This window comes from Pteropus medius, unplaced genomic scaffold (genome assembly GCF_902729225.1).
Source record: "Pteropus medius unplaced genomic scaffold, Ma_sr-lr_union100, whole genome shotgun sequence".
NCBI lineage: Eukaryota > Metazoa > Chordata > Mammalia > Chiroptera > Pteropodidae > Pteropus > Pteropus medius.
Window position 1 is genome coordinate 1,349,558 of NW_024349225.1, and position 21,954 is coordinate 1,371,511.

At 48.6% G+C, this 21,954-nt stretch overlaps 2 protein-coding genes across 2 annotated transcripts; both read left to right on the top strand.

The window, feature by feature from the left end:
- Window positions 1-913: 913 nt before the first annotated feature.
- On the top strand, window positions 914-13,004 carry ATF3 (activating transcription factor 3). The gene is made up of 4 exons (XM_039881160.1): window positions 914-1,134; window positions 7,075-7,318; window positions 10,266-10,373; window positions 11,550-13,004. Exons 2-4 carry the CDS (start codon window positions 7,079-7,081, stop codon window positions 11,745-11,747), a joined length of 546 nt encoding a protein of 181 aa, XP_039737094.1. The 5' UTR covers window positions 914-1,134; window positions 7,075-7,078; the 3' UTR covers window positions 11,748-13,004.
- Window positions 13,005-16,662: 3,658 nt separating this feature from the next.
- GARIN4 (golgi associated RAB2 interactor family member 4) lies at window positions 16,663-18,772 on the top strand. The gene has a single exon (XM_039881159.1). The coding sequence runs from the start codon at window positions 16,896-16,898 to the stop codon at window positions 18,672-18,674; it is 1,779 nt and encodes a 592-aa protein (XP_039737093.1). The 5' UTR covers window positions 16,663-16,895; the 3' UTR covers window positions 18,675-18,772.
- Window positions 18,773-21,954: the final 3,182 nt, after the last annotated feature.

The following is a 21,954-nucleotide window of genomic DNA, read 5'->3' on the forward strand; positions in this document are numbered from 1 at the left end:
TTTCCCGTCCCTGACCTCTAAGCTTCGGCCCCGCTCTTAGTCCTTTTCTGAGTTTCATCTGATTTTTCCTGGTCTCTAGTCTTTCCAGTCTTGTTCAACGTTAATTTCAAACGCTTTGCGGTTGTTGAAACATCTCAGCCCATGGGGTCCTACCATTCGCCCTCGCCTGGGGATCGGGTTCTCAACCCGTCCCGGGCGCAGTGCCGCTCGTGCGCTCGTGTGCGGTGCGCCGAGACTGCGCGCCGCGGTTAACGGACAGACTTCTCGCTGTCCTGCCTCGGAGGTCACCCCCGGCGGGTAACGGCGCAGGTTCACTGGAGGGTGTCTTTGGGTACCGCTCCCCTACTAAAGGCTAACGCTCCTGTTCCTATCCCACCCCCTACTTGAGAAGGAGGCGTTTGGCTGCGGAGGCAGTATTTTCCTGAAGCTCCAGAAAATGATTACGCATTTTAGAGAAAGGACATGCCCGCTTCCCAGCGTCGCCTACTCTAGGCTGGGGCCGGGATCCCCCTTTCCATCTCCCCCTGTAATAACCGCCCCCCCGCCCCCCATCGGAGGGAGAGATGCCAGCGCAGTGGAGTCATGCCGCTGGCTTGGGCGCCATTGGCTCATGCCTAGAACACGCAGCGGCGAGTACGCACATCTGGCGGCCAGCCTGGGCAGCTCCGGTCCTGATATGGAGAGGGCGGGCGGGCGGGTGTGTGTACTAGCGCGCGAGGCCGGCGAACGCGCCCCAGCCGGCTCCTCCCGCGGCTTGCATCACCAGCCCCACCTCTCCCCTCCTCCCCTTTGGCCCCTCCTCCATCTCTCCTCCCTTTGCCCCGCTAGTTCTCGGGGGAAGCTATTAATAGCATTACGTCAGCCTGGGACCAGAGTAATCCCGCCAGCCCTACAGCTATAAAAGGGGTGATGCAACGCTCACCCAGCCACAGTCGCACGCAGCGAGGCGCGCACTGCACTGGGCTCTCCCGGCGCCGCCGCCCCAGCGGACCCGCCAGCCCGCGTCCCGGCGGTGCGTCCCCGGTGCTCGTCCACCGACCCAACCGACACGCAGCCCGAACCCGCCCCGACCCTGCCAGCCCTCCGGACCCTGGCCGCCCCGAGTGGAGACCGGAGGCGAGCGCTGGAAGCCGAGTGAGTGAGCGTGGCGAGGGTGGCTCGCTTTCATTCCCTTTAGCCCCTCTGGTAACCAGCCCTGCGCCCACCCCCGACCCGCGCCGCTAGCCTTCGGCTTCCAAAGAATTCGGGCTGAACTTTTCCCAGCCACCGCTGCTCCTCGGCGCTTCAGAAAGTTTCTCGCCAATAACTCACTTTCTCTTTTGACTTGGGGCACGAAAGGTTCCTGGTGACAGAGAGGTGGGGCTCCCGCTTCTCTACCCGCCTGGGAACACTGCTCGTCGTCTCCGCGCTGAGCGCTTTCTTACCCGCCTTGCGGAGACGGGTGCGCGGGGGTTTCCGAGGCGCTCACGCTCGCTGTCCTGTCCATCCCTTGCTTGGTGTCCCGGCTCTGCCACTCCCGAGCCCAGCCTCCCCGAGGTCTGCAGAGGGGCGCTGAGGCCGGGGCTCGCCGAAGGGCTGCCCCAGGCGCCGAATGGAATGAATGGAGACTGGACAGGCGGACCAGGGGCGCGGACACGGCCGCTGGGAGTCGCTCTGCGCACCCGAGATCGCAGGGAGCCGGGAGCGAAAGTTGGTTGGGATAAGTTCAGAGGTGGCGAGGGCTCGTGTCGCGGTCCTGCGGTGGAAGACGGAGAGGGTTCCCGCACAGGCTGGGGGCGCACTCCTGGTCCTGAGACTTCCTGTCCCAAGGCTCTCACGCTTTTCTCTCGGACCTGTGACTCTGGCTCCTCCTCTCGCGGGTTCGCGGACTTCTCTGCTTTCGTCCATGGTGACCCGCTGGGAAGTGAGGGTGCGAAGCCAGTTGTTGAGGCAATGGACAGAATGGCATTATGGTTTAGTGGCCAGGACCCTGAGACCTTATACTGCATTGATGTCCTTGAGCCTCAGTATCCTCAGCTGGGAGTCGTGGGCACAAAGACACTACTGGCCCCCCTGCCTGTTTGCTTGCATAAGGTGGTGGGTGGACCAGATAACCATTAAGGTTCTTACTGGCCGGAAGATTTTGAGATTCTGGAGTGGTGGAATTGAAAACAAAGGGGCCAGTGAGGGGACTTGAATGAGAGGGGTTTCTATCTAATGTCACTGACCAGCCTCTGAGGCAATGGGGGGAAGGGGGCTTCTCTACGGGGCATCTCTTCTCTTCCCAACTTTTTCCCCCATTGGATTGGTTCTCCTTCTCTGCTCCCTGACACCTCATTTTCATCTCATCTACTTGCTTCCTTTCCTCCTAACTACTTTCTATTCTGTAATTTCATTTCCTAGTCACATATGCTTCCTTACGAATAAAGGAGTTGCTAAATCCTTTGGATGGAGCCAAAAAAAAAAAAAAAAGTGTTTTAGTTGGGGGGGCGGTGGGCAGAGAAGTGATGCCACAGGTGCTGTCTTATCCACACTGTGGTCCTGGAGTGCTGCCTGTCACCTTGTCTTCCCGTATACCTATTTCAGTTTTGGTGACAGTCACATCTGTTTGGGGCCTCCGTCTCCCCAACTTTAAATGGAGAAATTGATATTACTGGCCCCTTGTTTTGCATTTAGCATTTGTTGTAGAATAATACTACAACATATAGATTCTTGCTTTGAGGATATTCCAGACAAAGCCTGGGGTGGGGGTGGGTTTTGCAGTTGTTATTGTCTGTCTGGTTTCAGAGCCAAGTGGCAGGTAGCACCAGGCCCACAGTGTGGATAAGATACAGCTCCCAGCACCTGTGGCGGCTGTCCGAGCCTTTGGACCCTTCCTGTCTTAATCCTACGTTTCGCGCTCCCTCTCTCTCTCCCTCTTGGCCCTTTCTCTCCCTCATTCTCTTTCTTCTATGTTCCCTCTTTGTCTAGTCCTGTCAAAGCCTCCTCTGTGGTGGGTACCAGGTTACTTGACTATTGACCCCTCATCTACCTGGCCAGTGGCTCTGTTTTCCAGTTGCCTTTTCGGTTGGATCTCTATTAGTGATGGAGCAAAATGAGCAGTGGATGGCTGGTCAACAGCTTGGCCTGGGCAGGACCACTCACCAGCTTTATGCCCTTGGGCAAGTCACTTTACCGTCCTGGATCTCATTATACTCAAATTACAAATGAAGACCTGACCTTTAATATTGGGTGCTCTATCCTATTAGATAAAGCCCATGATTTCTGCCTTTTTCAGATTGGCTGGGCATAGAGCAGGGTCAGTGGCTCCGAGTGTTAACTGTCCTTGGGAGGAGGAAATACATAGCCAGGATACCACAGAAACCAGAAATGGTTTCATGAGTGAGAACTAGTTATTTCTTAAGTATATAACACCAGTAGAGACAAGCTGGTACTAGCAAATAGTGGGGTGGAAATGACCTGATGTGTTCAGAGCCTGGGGGTCAATCAAAGTGCCAAAGAAGCTGTGACTGACTTGAATTTCTTGAGAGTTCCAGTTAATTTCTGATCAATGGGGCTAAACTGCATTGACGACGTTATGAGTTCCCCCCTGAAATGGGGAAAGTGGAATCACAGTAGTAATGACGTGTGTAAACCCACCTTCACGAATTTCATATGATCTTCCTGATAGCTAGCCATGGGATGGAACTGGGGCGGGCAGTTTCCGTCTCATTTCACAGACGAGAAGACTGAGGCCCTGGAACCACAAGTGGCTTGTCAGTGCGTGCTCAGCTTGTGAGGGGTAGTGATAGGCCTAGAAGCATCGACTTTGGTCCTGAAGCCCAGTCTTACACCTCCAACCTTCCAGTGGGCTGGGAGAAAGACCAAGATATGAAATTAGCCAGAAACTAATGTTGGCTTCCAACGGTAAGATGTTTTATGATCAGCCCTTAGTGGAAAGAGATGAAAATTAAAAGTGAAAATTCAACGCAGTTGTTCACAGCTACAAGGAAAGAAAATCTAGGAGTTGAATTTCCAGTTAAAGAAATAAGCGAGTAAAGTTTCACTTTCTCGAAAATGATGAAATTTCCAACGATATGATTAGAGATAATGAGACAGAAGCAAAATGCAGGTTCTTTACAGCAAGTCTGGGCAATTTTAAGGTCAGTGTAGAAAGTCAACTCAGAAAATCACAAACATATATATATATATATTTAAATGAGAGGGATGTTAAAGGGTCTCAACTTTTGGAAAAAATTGTCTGAAAATTTAACTTCATTTTCCTTGTAGGAACACAGCCTGACTCTTGGCTGGATCATACCTTAAGAGAGTTAAGTAAAGAAATAACTAGAAAGTATCTCAAGAAACTAAGCTTTAGCTAAGTGCAGAGAAAGCCCAAATCTCTACAGATACAACTACTTTACTGAGGCTTTTAACATTTTTACAGCCCATTTCCGTCCCCTAGTAAGCCCACCCAGTGCTTCTCATACAAACATTCCACACCACTGACATTCTTCAGTTTCTTTCATCAGGACTGCTGACTTTACACTGAGAAGGGGAAAAAATGTCCAAACACTAGACCCCAAGCCTTGAGAGCTCATTTATAAAGTTAGTTGGGTGGTGAAACGAACTACACTCAACTGCCACGGAATTCAAACTACCCACGTAGAAGGGAGCCATCCAGTTCTCCAGAGGCCAGCCCAGAGGTGGCTCTGAATTCCATCCCTGAGCTACTAGATTGTTAATAAAGTTGGGAAGGGAAGGAAAACATAAATGCACGGGAGACTCTTAAGCCTCTGGCTGTAGAAGGCTGGTGTCTCAGAGTTTATCAGCTGCCAAAGAGAAGTCCCCTCCAAGTATCCTAAGATTATGGGATTAAACTGATAGAAGATCCTCAGATCTGACTCATGACACAGGTCTTTAGAAGAGAGTTACACACATTTCCTGGGTTTCTTTGAATAATCAATGGTGGCATTATTTGACCTGGCATTCTTGCCTCCAACAGTGTCTCTCCAATCTTAAGGGGGAGTTAGAGGTCAGGGTGTTCTATTCAGAAGTGTTTGAGATCAAAGCCAGTGACCAGCCACCCTCCCACCTGGACCTCACAGAGAGTCTGTCAGAGAGCCAAACCCGTGCTGGAGAGATCCCGGGGAGGCCCAGTAAGAACACACCTCCCAGACCCATTATGTTTTCCAGGGCATATTCATGTATTATTTTCTCAACTCCTCGTACAACCCTATGAGAAAATAGAGCAATTGTTACTAGTTTTCTTTTACAGAGGAGAAAGAAGGCACTGGGAGGTATAACGATGACACATAAGTAAGTAGGCTTCAAATCTTAATCTTCTGACCCCAGTCTGAGAATTTTATACATAAAGACCCATTTATACATACTCCAGAATGCAGGCAGCAGCCTGAGTGTACACCCTAACATAGAAAGTTCAACAATTCATTACCTAGAGTTCAAGTTTTCCCTGTGGCTCTGTGCTTAGTCTTCCCTCCATCGATTCACTTCCAGGACTCCCACCCATCCCCATGCCAGCCTCCACTCCCCAAGAAAAATTTGCCCTGTTTTTTTGCTTTGTTTTTGTGATGTGAAATAATATTCTATAAATTAAGGGCATGAGTTCTGGAGTCAAACCTAATTCCAAATTGTGATGTTGTCTCACACTATGACTTCAAGCAAATTATTTAGCTGGTGTAAACCTCAGTTGCCCCACCTGTAAAATGGGGCTAGGACTTAACTCACTGAATTCTCATGAGGATTAAATGAGATCATTTACATAAGGTTTCTGGTATGAAGAAAGCACTCGTTAAATGAAGAAGGCACTCATTAGAGATTTGCCAAAGGGCTTCCTGTCTGCCTGGATTTGGCAAAGGTCCCCAGATTGAAAGGGACGCTCTAGGGGACCCCCCTGCCTAGATAATCTCCACAGTCACTGCCCCTGGAGAAATGACTACAGCCACTGCTGGAGGAAATACATGGCAGGGAAAGATCGATGGGGGGCTGTTCCAAATTGAGACTATGAAACTATTACTGTTTCTACCTTTTATTTTCCTATTGCAGCTTTGGATTCTCTAGGCTGTAGAATGATAGAGGGAGATGGGACCCCAGAGGCCATTTGATTTGACTGCTGCTCCCCCATTTCATATATTTAGTCAAGCAGTCTCCAGCGTTCAGCAGGAATTGGGAGCAGCTGGTGCCAGGCGCTGGGCCAGGCTCTGGGACAGAGCGACAGGAGACTCAGTCCCTGTGCTGCACAAGCTCTCAGCTATTTGCCAGATGAAGACTGAGACTGAGAGAGCTCAGGTCGCACTGCTCCTTAGTGCCAGAACCAGTCCTGCTCCCCTTTGGCCGCCAGACCAAGTCTCTCCAGACACCACAGGGCTGAACAAGTCCTCCAGACGAGGTCCAAGTTCTTAGCACCTCACTTTTCTTTACTCTGAGGTCTTTGCTTCACTAACCTCAACTTTACGAAGGGGCTACTAGTCCCTTGTCACCTGTATCCCCATCTCCCATCCCCTGCTGGCTCAAAGAAACAAACCTACCACAGTCACCATCCTCACTCTCATTTACTTGGATCCGACTTCCTAAGGGAGAAGTTAAGATATATTTGCTAAATTCAGGAGTCCCCCACTCTTTGCTTTATAAACTTCCACTGATTGACAGATCTAACTTGATTTCAGATACCAAGTTCCTTTTCGAAAAAGAGACTGGAAATGGAGTTACATAATAGTTTCGCTGTGGTTTTTTATTTTTTTAATTTTTTTTTTATCTTAATGTCCTTCCTCTTTCATTACTGTTTGAGGCTACGTTTGCATATATGCACACCAGCCAAAACTAATGCTTTTGTGAATTCAAAATAGCCTGAAATGCCACCCTTGATAAACTTCAATTAGGCATTTTATCCATATCACTGAGCTGTATATTTTAAGAACCTGTTTTACTCAAGCTGAGGGTGGCATGAAATGGAAAAAAAAGAAAGAGGGAAGAAGCTGAGGGCTTACGGGACTTCCGCCTGGGTTGGGGCTTGGGTTGGAGGTCGTAAGTGTGGGAGAACTTGGTCCCATTGCTCCCAAATCCCTGAAGTAGTTTGGGTTTCGATGTGTCTTTCAGCAAAATGATGCTTCAACACCCAGGCCAGGTCTCTGCCTCGGAAGTCAGTGCCTCTGCCATCGTCCCCTGCCTGTCCCCTCCTGGGTCACTGGTGTTTGAGGATTTTGCTAACCTGACACCCTTTGTCAAGGAAGAGCTGAGGTTTGCCATCCAGAACAAGCACCTCTGCCACCGGATGTCCTCGGCCCTGGAGTCAGTCACTGTCAGCAGCAGACCTCTCGAGATGTCAGTCACGAAAGCCCAGGTAGGTTCTATCACAAGTGTCCGTTCCTTTGGCGCTTGTCGCACACCTGCACACCTACCGCATGCCAGGTGCGCTCTAGGAAGGGGGCTGCAGCATGAATAAAACAAAATCACTGCCCTCAGGCAGCTTACTTTCTACTGGGAGGAGACAGATAATACACAAAAGAAGTGAATCCGCAATATGAGCAACAGGCAAAAGAGAAAAATAAAGCAACAAAAGGGAACTGAGAGCGGAGTAGAGGTGGGGGTGCTGTTTTAAATCAGGAGGTCAGGAAAGCTTTCACCGATAGAATGGCCTTTGAGAAGGGATTCGAAGGAGGAGAAGGAGGGGCCTGAGTATCTGACAAAAGAGCCAGAACAAGGACACTGAGTGGGGAGTGTGCTTGGTGCACACGAGGAGTGGCGGAGTGGCGGTGGTCCATGTGGGTGGAGAACAAGGGAGGAGCTGAGGTAATGGGTGGGAGGCAGATCATGCTGGGTCTTATGGACTGTTATATAGATATGGCTTTACTCAGAGTGAGATGGGAAGCCACATGGGTACAAGATGGGGGTGTTTCAGGCTTACTTAACTGGCATGAACATTGCCTTTGGGCAAGGAATAGTGGAACTGGCCAAAAAGGAACTGGGTTTTAAAGGAAGTTTGTTAAGAATATGATGCTATAGAAGGGGGTGGGGATAATAATAACTTCACCATAGGACTGATCTAAGGGTTCATGAGATTACATTCGTTAAGGGTCCAGCAGAGGACCTGAGTGATAGCTCAGTGACTGATAGTTGGGACTATCGTGTGATGCTCTATCCATAAGGCATCATTAGGGGCATTGGAGGGGCATTGGCTGGGCCCTAACCAACCTGAGGGGAGGTCATAGGTACCCAGTGCAATACTGGACAGTGCAGGGTGGATCATGGGACACTCAAGGGAATTTTTAATTTTCTAATTAAATATCCTGAGATAATAGGATGCAATGGAAGTAGTAGGATCCCCGTAGAAGGGAGGAGAACATTTTGGAAGGATAGTTGGAGGGTTCTCCAAAGGAAGAAGCAGGCAACCTTCTTTGTGGAAACACTTCTTAAAGCTACCCAACCCATCTGTAATCCTGTGTTCATCAAATGACCTTCTGATGTTAGATAGGTCAGTTTAACAAGTAGATTTTCCTCCTGGAGAGAGTATGCACCAACTGACCTACTTGAATGTTCTGGTCCCCTTGGTTGCTGTAATTCTCAACTTAAAATGAGACACTGAGCCTGTGAAACCCATAGGCACCCTGGGCGTTCGGGTCACTTTAGCACGGAGAGGACACAGGATGAGCCGAAGGCCTGGGTTTACATCTGGATTTTGTAGCCTGCTGGTCTACTGACCAGGAGCTGGTGATTCCTGGGCACATTAGTACTGGCCACTATTACTATTATTTGTTGGTTGAATTCCTCATTTCTACATTAATAAACTGAGGAGACTGAATTAAATGGCCTTTACAAAGGCTTTTCCACATCTGAGTGTGTGACTCTGAGTTTTGCTCTACTTTCTAGTACTTCGTCATATGAGAAAACCCCAAATTCTCCCCCCACCTATCCAAAACATATCTGTAGGGTTGTAAAGGAAATACTAGAGTTGCTGAGTTCTTGATGAAGACACCAATGGTGAGGTTAATAATAATAAGAATAAGAATAAGAATAATACATAGTGCTGACTATAAGCTAAACACTGTACAAAACACTTTACATATGTTCACTAATTTGACTCTCATCGCAATCCTATTAGGTAGGTAAGATTATAGATCTCATTTTACAAATGAGGAAACTGAGGCTCAGAAGAGCATGGTAGCTTATTCAGGGTCTCACAGGTGGTGAAGCTAGGATTAAAGACAGTTTAGTCTACACCCAAATTTCTGCCTGTGTGGTTCTCCGATCCAGGATGTAAAAGATGGAATTTCTCTCACCTTATTTCCCTCTTGGGCTTTGTTTTTCTAAATTGCAAGGCCTTCCATCTCAGTCCAAGCAAAGTCAGTGTCATCTAATCCAAAAGGATGAGTATTAAGTCAGATGTGTGTTGATTATGGCATGCCAGGGTCTCTTTGGTTTGAAGTCTGAAGTCTAGAGCAGTGACAAGTGACACGACAAGTCCTGATATGAGCAGCCTAACTGTCACCCACACAGCCCACCACGAGTGCTTCACCCCAGCTGGACTCTGGCCTCTAAGCCAGGTCCAGCAGCCGAACTTCGCCGATCAAGTCAGATCCGATAGGACCAGATCCTAAAACAGGACAGGGTTTTGTTCTCTGTGGAGCCCTGGGGCTGGCTTGGAGTGGGCAGAGAGGAAGAGATCAGTATTTAATTGGAGGATGAATCAGTGGATGGTTCTAGTTCACCATCCACCGTTGGCACCAAGCCGTGGGCTGTAATGCCACTTTGTTTGGGAACAGGCTTGAGTTCCTCTTCTCTAGGAGTACCACAGGCTTCTCCTGAATTCAGGAAGGAGGTGCTCTGATGCTCCGAAGGAAGATGGAGACGAATGGGGCTGCCCTTGGGTCTTGAATGAAAGAGGCAGAGGAAGAGGGTGGCGCAGTGATGTTCTTGAGCCCATTCCTGGTTCTAGGGGAAAGAACGTATTTACCACGCAGAATCTGTTTCCTGATCTAAATGACCGCTGTGATTATCAATTTGAATATCAAACTCTTATTTCAAAATGCATTTTTAAAATAAGCTAAATTTTAATTTACCAATATTGCCAATATAATTTAAACTAACAGGTTTTGCTTTTCATCATTCGTTCTTAAGATCACATGTGTGGGAGAGGTTTCATGCAAAAGGCTGGGGCTTTACTCCTTCCGGGTCCTCTAGCATCAGGACCCCCCTGGTTTGCCAGTTTTTGCTGGCAATAAAGGGCAGTGTATTTGAGGTGGGCTGCATTTCTTGCCTCCCATTAAGCACGTGCCTTTTGAATTGGACAGGTAGCCCCTGAAGAAGATGAAAGGAAAAAGAGGCGACGAGAAAGAAATAAGATTGCAGCTGCCAAGTGCCGAAACAAGAAGAAAGAGAAGACAGAGTGCCTGCAGAAAGTGAGCGCCTTCTCGCCTCGCCCCTTCCTCTTGCTCACGCCCGTCCCCCACCAACCTCATGTCACTGTCGGAAGGGGAGTTAAAAAGCCCCCTACCCAGAAGTGTTTTCCCCGAGAAGGGTGTTGTAGCTGGGTAGCAGAAATGCCAGTGGCTAAATGAAGAGGTAACAAAGCTGTTAGCACAATGAATGTGGCTCTGGATGTGTAAAAAGCAGGTGTGTGAATTAAAAATCACAGCAGTCTCGGCCAGTCTGTACAAGTCCAGCAGCTTCCAGGCTGCAGGATATGTCAGCGCAGTTAAAGAGGTTTGCTCGTTTTCTGAGAGACGGACGAAGCTGCCAGCTCTCATTTGGCTCACTATGAAAAGCCTTTAATTAATCGCTTCAAACAAGTTATTTCCTTAATCCACAAGCAGTGGTTACACTTTTTTTGGTGTTCCTGTGTAGTTCTTAACTCTGCAGCCCTTCTTCTTGGCTCATCCAATAGTGTGAGCTCCTGGCTGCATTCAGGCAGCATCCCGTCCTGAAGGGAACTGAATCTGTGGTGGGTGAGGTGGCCCACGGTGCAGTCTTTCCAGTGATCATGTCCCTTCCCCTAAGTGTGGACAGGCCAGCGCAGAGTCTTCACGCCGGTTCCACAGGTCCCCTAGGCGTTCTGTTGATTGCTGTAGGGAGTCAGTGAAAATTAAGACATTTTGTGTGTTGCCATATGTATTCTTTCTGGGGAGACGGGCATCTCAATGAAATTAGTGACTCACAAAAGACTAAGCACCATGAGTCTGAATTTCTCCCCAGCCCAGAAGGCCCTTGCGAGTCCAGATGACCCGCATGTGGGCTGTTGGACTCATGCAGAGGAGATCTCTGAGCACTTGGTTCTGTTGCAGCTTCATTACTATCAGAGTCACAACCTGACTTAGTCTTGAGTGTAAACTCGAAGGCATCTCTGAAGAAGCCTCTAAGTTTAAAGGCTTCTCCAGGGTCTGGATTCTCCCAAACCTAATGCTGCTGTCCCTGCTTTGTGGGGCACTGTAGCAGGAGCCCAATGGCTTTCCTCTGCAGGCCATTCCCAGCTTGATGAGCCCCGACATGTCCCAGGTGCTGCCCCACCTCCTGGCCACCCCCTCCCCCCTTGCTGGATGTTGGTTCTATTCCTAATAACTCTGTCGCTTGTCCCCCAGGAGTCAGAGAAGCTGGAGAGTGTGAATGCAGAACTGAAGGCCCAAATTGAGGAACTCAAGAATGAGAAGCAGCATTTGATATACATGCTCAACCTTCATCGGCCCACGTGTATTGTCCGGGCTCAGAACGGGCGGACTCCAGAAGATGAAAGAAATCTTTTTATCCAACAGATAAAAGAAGGAACATTGCAGAGCTAAGCAGCCGTGGTTATGGGGACAACTGGGGAGTCCTCATCCAATCCTCCTTCTACATCCAAAACCCTGCAGCCATTGGAGATCTGACTTCCTGTGCACCTCTCAAATCCCAGCAGCAAAGACCCCTGGAAGCGGGAGGGCTCAGCGGCTGAGCTGGGCCTCTCCATTCTGCCCTGAGTGGACTTCGGACCAGAGCAAGGGCATTTTTTGCCTCAACTCCAGGATCTAGGCCTTGACATACCAGCCATTCTTGGATTCTCCAGATGGCCCCACGTTAGGGTCCTGCCTGCCTTTTGTATGGATTCTACAAAAACCAGGACGCCCACCATTAAGATTCATGCAGAACAAGTATCTGTTCCTTGGGTGGGTGGGGTAGGGCCACCTCCTCCGCTGCCACTGTCATGGTCACTTTAAGGGAAGTGGAGTGAGAATGGCTTTTAGCAAAGTTGTGCAATGGCCACGGTTGTGCTTCTAGCAAATACGCTGTTATTTACAGGAATTACTGTGTGCAAGGTGTTTGTTTCATAACTAGGCGTTGTGCTCTCCCGATGTTTGTTCCTACAACACTGGTGTGACTTTTTCCCTCAGATCTAATTTCTGAGAGTTTGGGGGGGATATCACCAGGCGTAGTGTCTTACAAAATGTTCAGGTGTCCAGAAGAGCATGTCAGCTCCAGGAGAGCAGAATTCGGCTGGCCGGCGGTACAGTTTTGTGCCAACGGAAAAGCCCTCCTTTCCTTGGCACCCAGGCACGAACGTAAAATTCATGTGCACGGCTGCAGGTCCTCTGTTGCAAACTCAGTTACAATGTCGCAGGAGGAAAGCAGTTAGTCCACCGTCCACAGAGTTAGGACTCTTGCTCAGTGACAGGTCAGGAGTTATTTCTAGGCGGGAAGAGCCAAAGAATATTCCATTTTCCTTTTCTTGCAGTTTAAAACCACATTCAGTGGAGACTTGTTTGAAGCTAGGTGATGCCTAGGCTTTCGCATTATTGGATGTTAATGGCATTGTTTTTGTCATGCAGATGTTTGTAGAAATCTGGCCCAGAGCATTGACAGATGTGAGAGGTCATTCACACTGGCCACAAGGACTCTGGTTACTGTCTGTTTAAATTCTGACATTTCTGTGAAATCCTCAGAGTGTTTAATCTTACGCAATAGTATCATTACAATTTTCTGTAAGAGAAAATATGACTTATTTATCCCAGTATTGCTAACCTGTCAATATAATAAATATTGGAACCAAGATATGGTAAACTTAAGTGTTGTGCTGGTCTCTGTTCTTTTTAATCAGTTGGTTGTTGAGATCTAGTCACTTCCCACCCCTTTCCTCTCCTTGGGTTGGAGAGAAGGTTATTTAGCTTTAAAGATTCTCCAAGTGCTCTCCTTTGTTCTTTGGGGTGCCACTAGCTGAGACAATTGACTTTCAATCCTGTTCTTTAGTCTGTGGCATCTGAGATTCAATTTCTCATCAAAAATCCTTGGAACACAGCACCAAGTAAATCCTTTAGGCCAACTGTTTGGTTAAAACAGAATTTTGTTATAAAATCTGAATTGCTAAATACCTCAACTATCCATTTATCTGAATGTACAAAAGCCTAAAACCTACACTTGTTCAACTTGAGCCATGGACAGACACCTTACATTCTGCCACAGAACTCTTGAATTACATTTATTATAATGTCCAAATGTGTGTCTCATTGTTGCAAATATGTATTTCTGATATCATAAAAGAGTGGCGGGGGAGGGTGGAGAGGAAGAAAGAGAATAATTTTAGATGGGATTGGTGTCATGATTCAAAGAAAAGCATTCCACCCAATTTGATTCCAGAACTAGGATCCCTTGCTCTTTGCTCTGCATATAAGTAACACTCGCAGGCTAGAAATAAAAACTGACTGCTCCGCTACCAATGCTGCTCTTCAAAGAGATATTGGCTTCATTCAATATTGAAATTCACACACGCGAATGGTGCCTACTCTTTTGAGCTTGGGTATAGTTCCTTTAAACTATCATTTATGGCACAGGTGTCCTAATTGCATATCAGGGGTAGTTCTTAATCTGTAAAGAGCCATTTGGTGGAAGTACCGATTCACCCCTTCTTTTAGGAGATAATCTTTTCTTTATCCTGGTGGAGGGGAAAAAAATTCCTTGCCTTTACACACTGGTTGTGGGTATAGGTGCCACTGATCAGCTGTTACGAAACTCGAGACAGTTTCTAAGCTGCCACGGACAGCCGTGGATTGGAGAGGAAGGAAGGGGTTGGTGGCTATGGCAAGAAAAATTGATGTGAGAAACGCACTGTTTTTGGTTAATGGAACTGTAAGTTCTTTACACAAATGCATGAAAATAGTTTTGTTTTCTGTAGCCAAGTTTATGTTTTGATACTTTAATAATAAAAACAAAGGATGAATATCATTTTACCATCAAGTTATTTAGTTCATCTTGTTTTACATTCGACGGAGAGGGAAGTTTGGGGGCCTCTAGGAAAATAAACTTGGACGGGACCTCTGCCAGAATCAGGCACCTAGTTTGACAGTCTTTTCAATGGGCCGCCTCTGTGGTGATGGCCCACTGATGAGGCATGAGAAACCCACCCTCCCTCCTCTCTCCTGTCTTCATCCTGTCCCCTCGCCCCTCCCTGAGATCTGGCCTGACACCTGTTTCAGAGTGAAGAGCTTTAAATTGTTCTGGCCACAGGACAGGTTTTGAATTTTTCACTTTCTGCAAAAAGCTAAAATGCTGACTATCTTTATTCTAATATCTCCCCATTGGTTTTGAACAAACCTTTGAAACCCAAACCAAGCTTTCTCCCCTCATCCCCACCCCATGAACATGTTGCGTTCAGGCAGTTTCTCTGTGGAGTGAACAGTACTTATGCCCATCCGCCTGAGGTAAAACCTCAGAGAAGGCCAGGTTTACCCACGATCATTCAGTCTTCTCTAACCCCAGAAGCTTCTCTCTTTGTCTTATTGAAAACTGCTCTCGGGAAGGAATTTACACCAAGACTTAAAGGGCCAGTTGAGGACTAATGCTGATAAGAAAGGAACATCTATTGAGACAATCTGCTCAGCCTTTTGTATACATTGTCTCATTCAGTCCTCCCAGCAACTGTTACTGTCCCCATTTGACAGATGAGGAAGTAAAGAGCTGGGTAGCTTGCTCGAGGTCACACAGTTGGCCTTTCTAAAGCGGAAATCTATGTTTTTTTAACTCTAAGGGTTCTGAGTAGGAGTATATGTATGCATGTTTGTGTGTACATGTGTGTGTGTGATTAAAATATAGACAGCATAAAATGTACCATTGTACCCATTTTAGAGTGTACAATTCAGTGGCATTCAGTACATTCACACTACTGTGTAATCACACCACTGGTTCCAGAATTTTTCATTACCCCAGAAGGAAATCCTGTACCTATTAGGCAGTCACTCCCCATTCTCCCCTCCTTCCAGCCCTAGGCAACCAATTATCTAATATCCGTCTCAATGGATTTGCCTCTAATATATATTTCATATAAATGGAATCATATGTGGCCTTTCATATTTGCCTTCTTTCACTCAGTAGGTTTTTAAGGTTGATCAACATTGTAGCATGTATCAGCACCTCATTCCTTTTAATGGCTGAATAATATTCCACTGAATGGACAGACCAAATTTTGTTTATTCATTTACCTGTTGATGGACAGATGTGTATATTTGAGCAGAAAAACAGCCTTATCCTCAAGGAATGAACCTCCTAGGTGGAATTTCGGGCATCACATCAAACTGGGAGATAAGTGGGTTGGGAACAGGGGTCTCTCAGAATGTTCACGTAACAATTTATAAAACAGTTATTTTGCAATAAGGCAGGAGGTAAAATTGTACATGCTCCCCGTAGGTGTCGGTGCTCCCAAACCACTTCTGCATGATAGAGAGGTTTTACAGGAGGGCCTGGAATTGAAGCTTACATCTCAGGTTACCATGCCCCAATCCCCCACCATTTCACTGGAGGTCTTAAGAGAGAATAACTAGGTCTCAACACACAGACTGTTTGCACAAGCATAGTGGAGGAGGAAGAAATGAGATGGACCCCTGAATAATTTAATTCCCAACTTAGTCCAGCCACTGTCTTGAGTTCTTTCCATAACATATACACACATACAGGATTAATCGTGCAACTTATAATAGTGCACAAAATGGGTCTTCTTGAAGGTAGTTAAATTAATCCAAGCTTTTGGTCAGCCCAAGCTTTCTTTGTGAGGCCAAGTACTGTAGGGGTTCAGGACAAAGGTTTTAGAATCAGCTAGGCCTGCATTCATTCATACACTGCCTCCGCTACCATTAGTTGTGTGAATTTAGGCAAGTGATACCATCTCTGTTGCTTCACCTGTAAAATGCAGGTGGTGGCAACAGTTCCAAACTCAATGGATTCTTGCAACCCTGTGTGAAGAACATAGCATGATGCCCAGGGGAAGCAATTTTTAATGCTATTATTAAAGGTCATTATCATCAACATGTACTGAGATTTTATGAAAGAACAGGTCAACTTTAGGTTATTCGATAAAATTAAACCTCGAGCTCAAATTGTTCAAGTTTATCCCATGATCTTATGTTTCTACAGATTTTTGTCCAGTTTTTATGTTGGTCCCCAACTGAGTCCCTGGCAGGTAGACTTGTCGTCTGTGGGGACAATGAGGTGTTTGGGGGGCTGATGGTGGCCCTGCCATGAGGGGGTGGCTGTGGGATGGGAACAAAGGGGTATGTGACAGCGACACCTCACAAAGGGCAGCAGAGGATAAATATGGCCGCGCAGGGGTTTTAGGCTGAGAGAGTGGAGTTCACAGCCTCTTGGGGAAATAAAAAATCAGAGGTGGAGGCGAGGCGAGGCGGAGGGGGAGCCCACTCGACATCTTTACATCCTCGAAGAGGTTCAGTCTGGGGTCCAAGCGCCCTCCAGCATCCCCACTGGAATCATCTGCACCCCCACCCCCACCCCTGCCTCTGGGAGGCTGTGAGGCTACAGGGGGGCCAGCGGGGTGGGGTGGGCTTGAGAGACCTGCCATAGGGCCATCTGCGTGACAGGGAGCACTGCTGCTCCCTCTTCTGCCAGAGAGGCCAAAAAAAGAAGAGCCTGGGGCCTGCCTTGCCAGCACTGCTTGCTCACAATAAGTCACAGCCATGAACGGCGAGTCTCTGTTACCATATTACACGGCCCAGAGCGGCTCCGGCGTGGGCATGTTCAATACCGCCATGGGGAAGCTACAGCGACAGCTGTATAAGGGAGAGTATGACATCTTCAAGTACGCACCTATATTTGAGAGCGACTTTATCCAGATCACCAAAAGGGGAGAAGTGATCGACGTGCACAACCGCGTCCGAATGGTGACCGTGGGCATTGCGTCCACCAGCCCCATCCTCCCTCTGCCGGATGTCATGCTGCTGGCCCGACCCGCCACCGGCTGTGAGCAGCCTGCTGGGCAAGGCCAAGTCACCAAGAGAAAAAGTCGCAAGGCTGCCAAGGCCTTAGAACTGACCAGGCTCCTTCCCCTGAAGTTCGTGCGCATCTCCATTCACGACCGTGAGAAGCAACAGCTGCGCCTGAAGTTCGCCACTGGCCGCTCCTGCTACCTGCAGCTGTGTCCCCCTCTGAATGCGCGGGAAGACCTCTTTGCCTATTGGGAGAAGCTCATTCACCTCCTGCGACCACCAGTGGACAGTAACAGCAGCACCTACGCCACGCCTGCCGAGGACATGCTGTGCATGCCCGCGTTTGAGGAGGAGGACAGGAGGAGCCTGACAGCCGCCGACTTCCAAGGGAAAGGGGATCAGGACCAGGTCAGCATCCGAAGCCTCTACGTGGTCTCTGAGGTGTCTGGGGTCACCTCTGCAGCTTTTGCTGGGGGGGAGGGAACCCAATATGACTCCCACAATCCCACTGCCATGCCCGACGTGGCCACCTCACACACAAAACCTACACAGCCTGACAAAGCGTCGTCCGCAGGGGTGTCAGCAGGGGTGTCAGCAGGGGCGGCAGCAGGCACCACGGCCGGCGCTCTGAGCCTGGCGATAACCAAGTCTGCTGCCTCTGAAGAGCTGAGCACAGCCATAGCAGGGGCAGCTACCATGAGTCCAGGAGGAAACAAAACCAAGATAGCCATTGCGGGCGCTGCCGACATGTCCGCAAAGAGCATCAAAGTGGCCTTGGCAGGTGCTGCAGACAAGCCCGCAGAGTGTCCTTCCAGCACCAGCCTCTCCCCAGAGGCCAGAACGATTACTGCGACTGCAAAAGTAGAACCTACTAGCAAGGCTGTTGCAGAAATAGCCAACGATCCAGCTGTGGCAGCTCTCGTTTCAACCGTGCCCACGGAAGGCAGCGTGAGAGAACCGGGGAGAAGGCGGCAGCACGTGTCTCCATCCAGGGCTGAAGCCCACAAGAGCAGAAGGGAGAGGAGGGAGCGAAGGGAGAAGGACAGAGCTCTCAGGAGTTCCCGTCACCGCAGGGTGTCTGAAAACCGACACAAGGCGGGGGGAGATAAAGTATTCCAAAAATCATCTGGCCGGTCCTCGGCCAGACAGAGAGATGACAAAAAGGAGAAAGGCCGTGGCAGCCCAGGGGGCGGCAGACGTGTCATCACGCACAAAGGCATCAGCCACGCTCCCATCACCAAGGAGTCCAGGATCTCTCACAAATCGGGGAGGAGCTCGTCTACGACTAGTTCAAGTTCCACAACCAAGAGACTCAGCAGGATCAGCTCTTTCTTGAGGAATGTCAAAGCCAATCTTACTACAAAAGCAGTGGCCTCGCCACATGCTAAGGATGTGGACATCTTGACTAAGACAACGGAGAGGAAGAGCATGGAGACCAGCACGGAGGTAACAGAGAGTGGCCAAGGGCTGGACATGGCTGATAGTGTGAAACCTGAGACCAGGGAGAAAGTGACCTTCGAAGCCCTTTGATAGGACCCAGAGCCGGAAGCTGCAACGGGAGCCAGGGCTCAGGGGAGGATCCCTGGAGAGCCTACTCCAGCTTTCCTTACTGCAGTTTAAATAAAGAACAATGCGATCTGAGAATGGCATGCTGCATTCTGTCTGAATTTCTATGTCCCGAAGCCCAGTCATGACCTCACAGTGGATTCTGTGATGTCAACTGAGCTGCAGCCTGTGCTGCAGTCAGGAGCAGCCTGACCTCGCCAAGCTTGGCTGGGGCTACAGGAGTGCTCCATCTGGCCTCAACTCTTTACCGTCCTTGTTCCCCAGAGTCATGACTGAAAGCTGGACTATGGTCTGGGAGGTTCTACCTCTGCGATCTCCCAATCCTTTTTTATCAACATTTCTTCCCCCAAAGGTCCACAGACAAAGCAAGAACAGGACTCGCATCCCCTCGGGCTATTCGGGGAAAAGGGGAGGCAGCATCATTGGTTGGGAGGAGTCTCGTCTAATGTGGCGATTCCTTTCCTGCAAACCTTGGAGAAACACCTTCTAGGAGACAGATATGAGAATGTTTCTAGCAAAAACGCTCAAACACTGGAAACTATCAAAACACTGGAAAGAGCCCAATTTCCAACAACAGAATTGATAATACAGTAGAATATGAGTAGATTGGGATAATAGTGAAAAATGAATGGCAGCTACCCACATTAGCATAGATAAACTCATAATTTATTTTAAAAAAAAACAAGTCACAGAATAGGATATAATTCTATTTAGAGAACTGTTCAAAAACAAGGTTAAACAATACACTGCATGGGGTACAAGTCTGCTAAAACGAGACAAAAATAGAAAGTAAAACGGCACAACAGTTTTCTCTAGAGCGGAAAGTTAAGACATCGAGTTGGTGAACTCAAGGCTTTCAGTGCTGAGGGTGATTTCTTAAACAAGGTGGTGGGTACATGGTGGTTGTATTTTTTTTTCACATTTTAATATCTCTGAAATTAGAGGTACAATCATTGTGGCAATTGTGATGAAGTTACTGCCTCAGAGACACCTTAACCAATGCCTTCTCTTATATTTTCACCGATGTAGGTACAAAAGTATTATGTCTGAAAGGTCCGGTGTCTTTAAATTACATTTATCCTAGGCAAATTATTACAAGAACCCTTGTTTGGTTATTAGGAGAAGAAGGAATGATATCCCTATTTTACAGATGAAAGCACAGAGGCTCAGAGAAAGTGACTTGCTGCAGTTGCATAGTGGGACTTTTGCTCACGCACAGCCCTGTCTTCAGCGTGGGGAGGAGGCAGAGCAAACAAGTCTAAGGAGATTGGGCCAGCACAAGAACCTAAGACATCAGTGTTCCTACCTGCACGTTCCAAAACTCTATAGAGATGAGCGCTGAGTTTATGGATTGAGGGGCAGGAGAGGTGTGGTTGCTGGGAAGCCACTGTGAGTTGGTTTTGGAACTCCAGTGAGCTCACGGCCCTTAGCTGGTCTTATCTCAAAAGCGTCCAGACCACCCTTGAGCTCAGTCTGGCTCCCAGGCTTCTGTCCCCAGCCTCTGACATGACCTGCACTGCAGCCGGGATGGGGAATTATTGGAGTGAGTCAAGTTATTCTTAAGAAAGAAGGGACCGTGCCAAAGATTAGATAAGAATGGGCCCTGTGAAGAAAACAACCTCAGAATCATTAACCCAGAGCTTCAGAGAAGACTGGGGGCCGCAGGCAGGCAGAATTAATGGTTTACTCTTGACCAGCTTTTCCATGGACTCAGGGCAGGGAAATTACAAAAAGATCACATGACATTCCTTTCATCTTATGATTTCCACACAGGCAAGTGCAGGTAAACACTAGTCTGGAAGAAGTAAATGCTATGAAAGCATGTGCATAGCACTTAGCTGTTCATAGTCTTTAATGCACGTGACCCTCCTGATTCTCACATTCTTCCATTCTGCAGATCAGCAAACAGGAGTTCAGAGCATTTCAAGAACTTTCTCAAGGTGAGAGATGATGGTGCAGAGAGAGAGCAACCCCAGCGTGACACCTTTCAAGCAGCATCTATTGTGTGCCGGCCCCGGATCTTGTACTGAGGCACAGAGACAGTAAAGGAAACAGGACAGGTGTGAGTAATTATCACAGCTTCGAGTGACGGATGTGAGAGACTCATGTTCTGGGAACAGGATCCGTTGAGAAGTTCTGGGGCAAGGAAAGGCTTCACAGAGAAATTGGCAGTTTTAAGGATGAATAGGGCTCTGCCAGGGGGAGGAAGTATGGGGAGCAAGGGCAAAGGTGGAGGAGGTGCCGGGGACGGGCGGGGAGAGCATCGGGTCATGGAAAAGAACGTGTGTAAAGTACAAAGGCTTGAAACATCACGGTGCGTTGAGCAATTGCAAGCATCTCAGTATTGCTGGTTGGAGGACAAGGGGAGAGGAGGGCCACGAGGCTGGAGAAGCAGGTAGCTGAATCCTGGGGTGCCGTGTGAATGTCTGGAACTTGAGGGAGCCACTGAAGGACCAGCATCTAATGGGAGTAAGATCATTCTAGCTCCAGGGTGGAGGACTGATGGGCAGGGGGTTGTGTGGAGACAGGAGATCCTCCAGGAAGCCATTGAATTAATCCTGGCCAGAGAAGGGGAGCCCTAAACCTGGATGGCAGTGGGGAGACAGAACAGGGGAGAGTCAGGAGATGTTGAAGACACGGAAGAGGACAGTAGTCCATGTCACATCGTGAAAGACAGGGAGCTCATGCTTTAGGCTCGGCACTCATCTCAAGGAGGTGGAACTGACCGAAGTGGAGGAGTCTTCCTCCTGTGATGCCTGTTGGTTGGGAAAGGGGGCGGTCAGAGGAGAGGCTCATGAGAAAGCAAGGAGGAATGTGTTAAGATACACAGCAATATCTTCTAGGTGGCTAAGGGGTAACCGGAGAAGCCAGACAAGGCGGGGGGCGCTGTCCGGCTTCAGCACTTGGAGGTCTCTGAGATGAGAGACCTCCTGAGTGGTTGGTTCTTTGCTCGTTCCCACAGAGCCCTCCTCCGCAGGGCAGAGTCGCCGGGTAGAGCCCCTTGTGGCCAAGTACTGGTCCTGCAGGTTGGCACTTGAATGAGGTCAGCCAGGACCGAGGCTGAGTGACAGTCATCCTTTCCCTTTTCCCCACCGCAATTAGCCTAATGCTAATCCCAGAAGTGTGCGCTGGGCGGGGGGCATGAAGGGGTCTGGGTAGGAAGCTGCATGGCTCCAGGCCCCTGGCCGTGGAGTGGCGGAGCATGGAACGGCCTGCAAGACAGGTCCCCTGCGGGGTGGAGAAA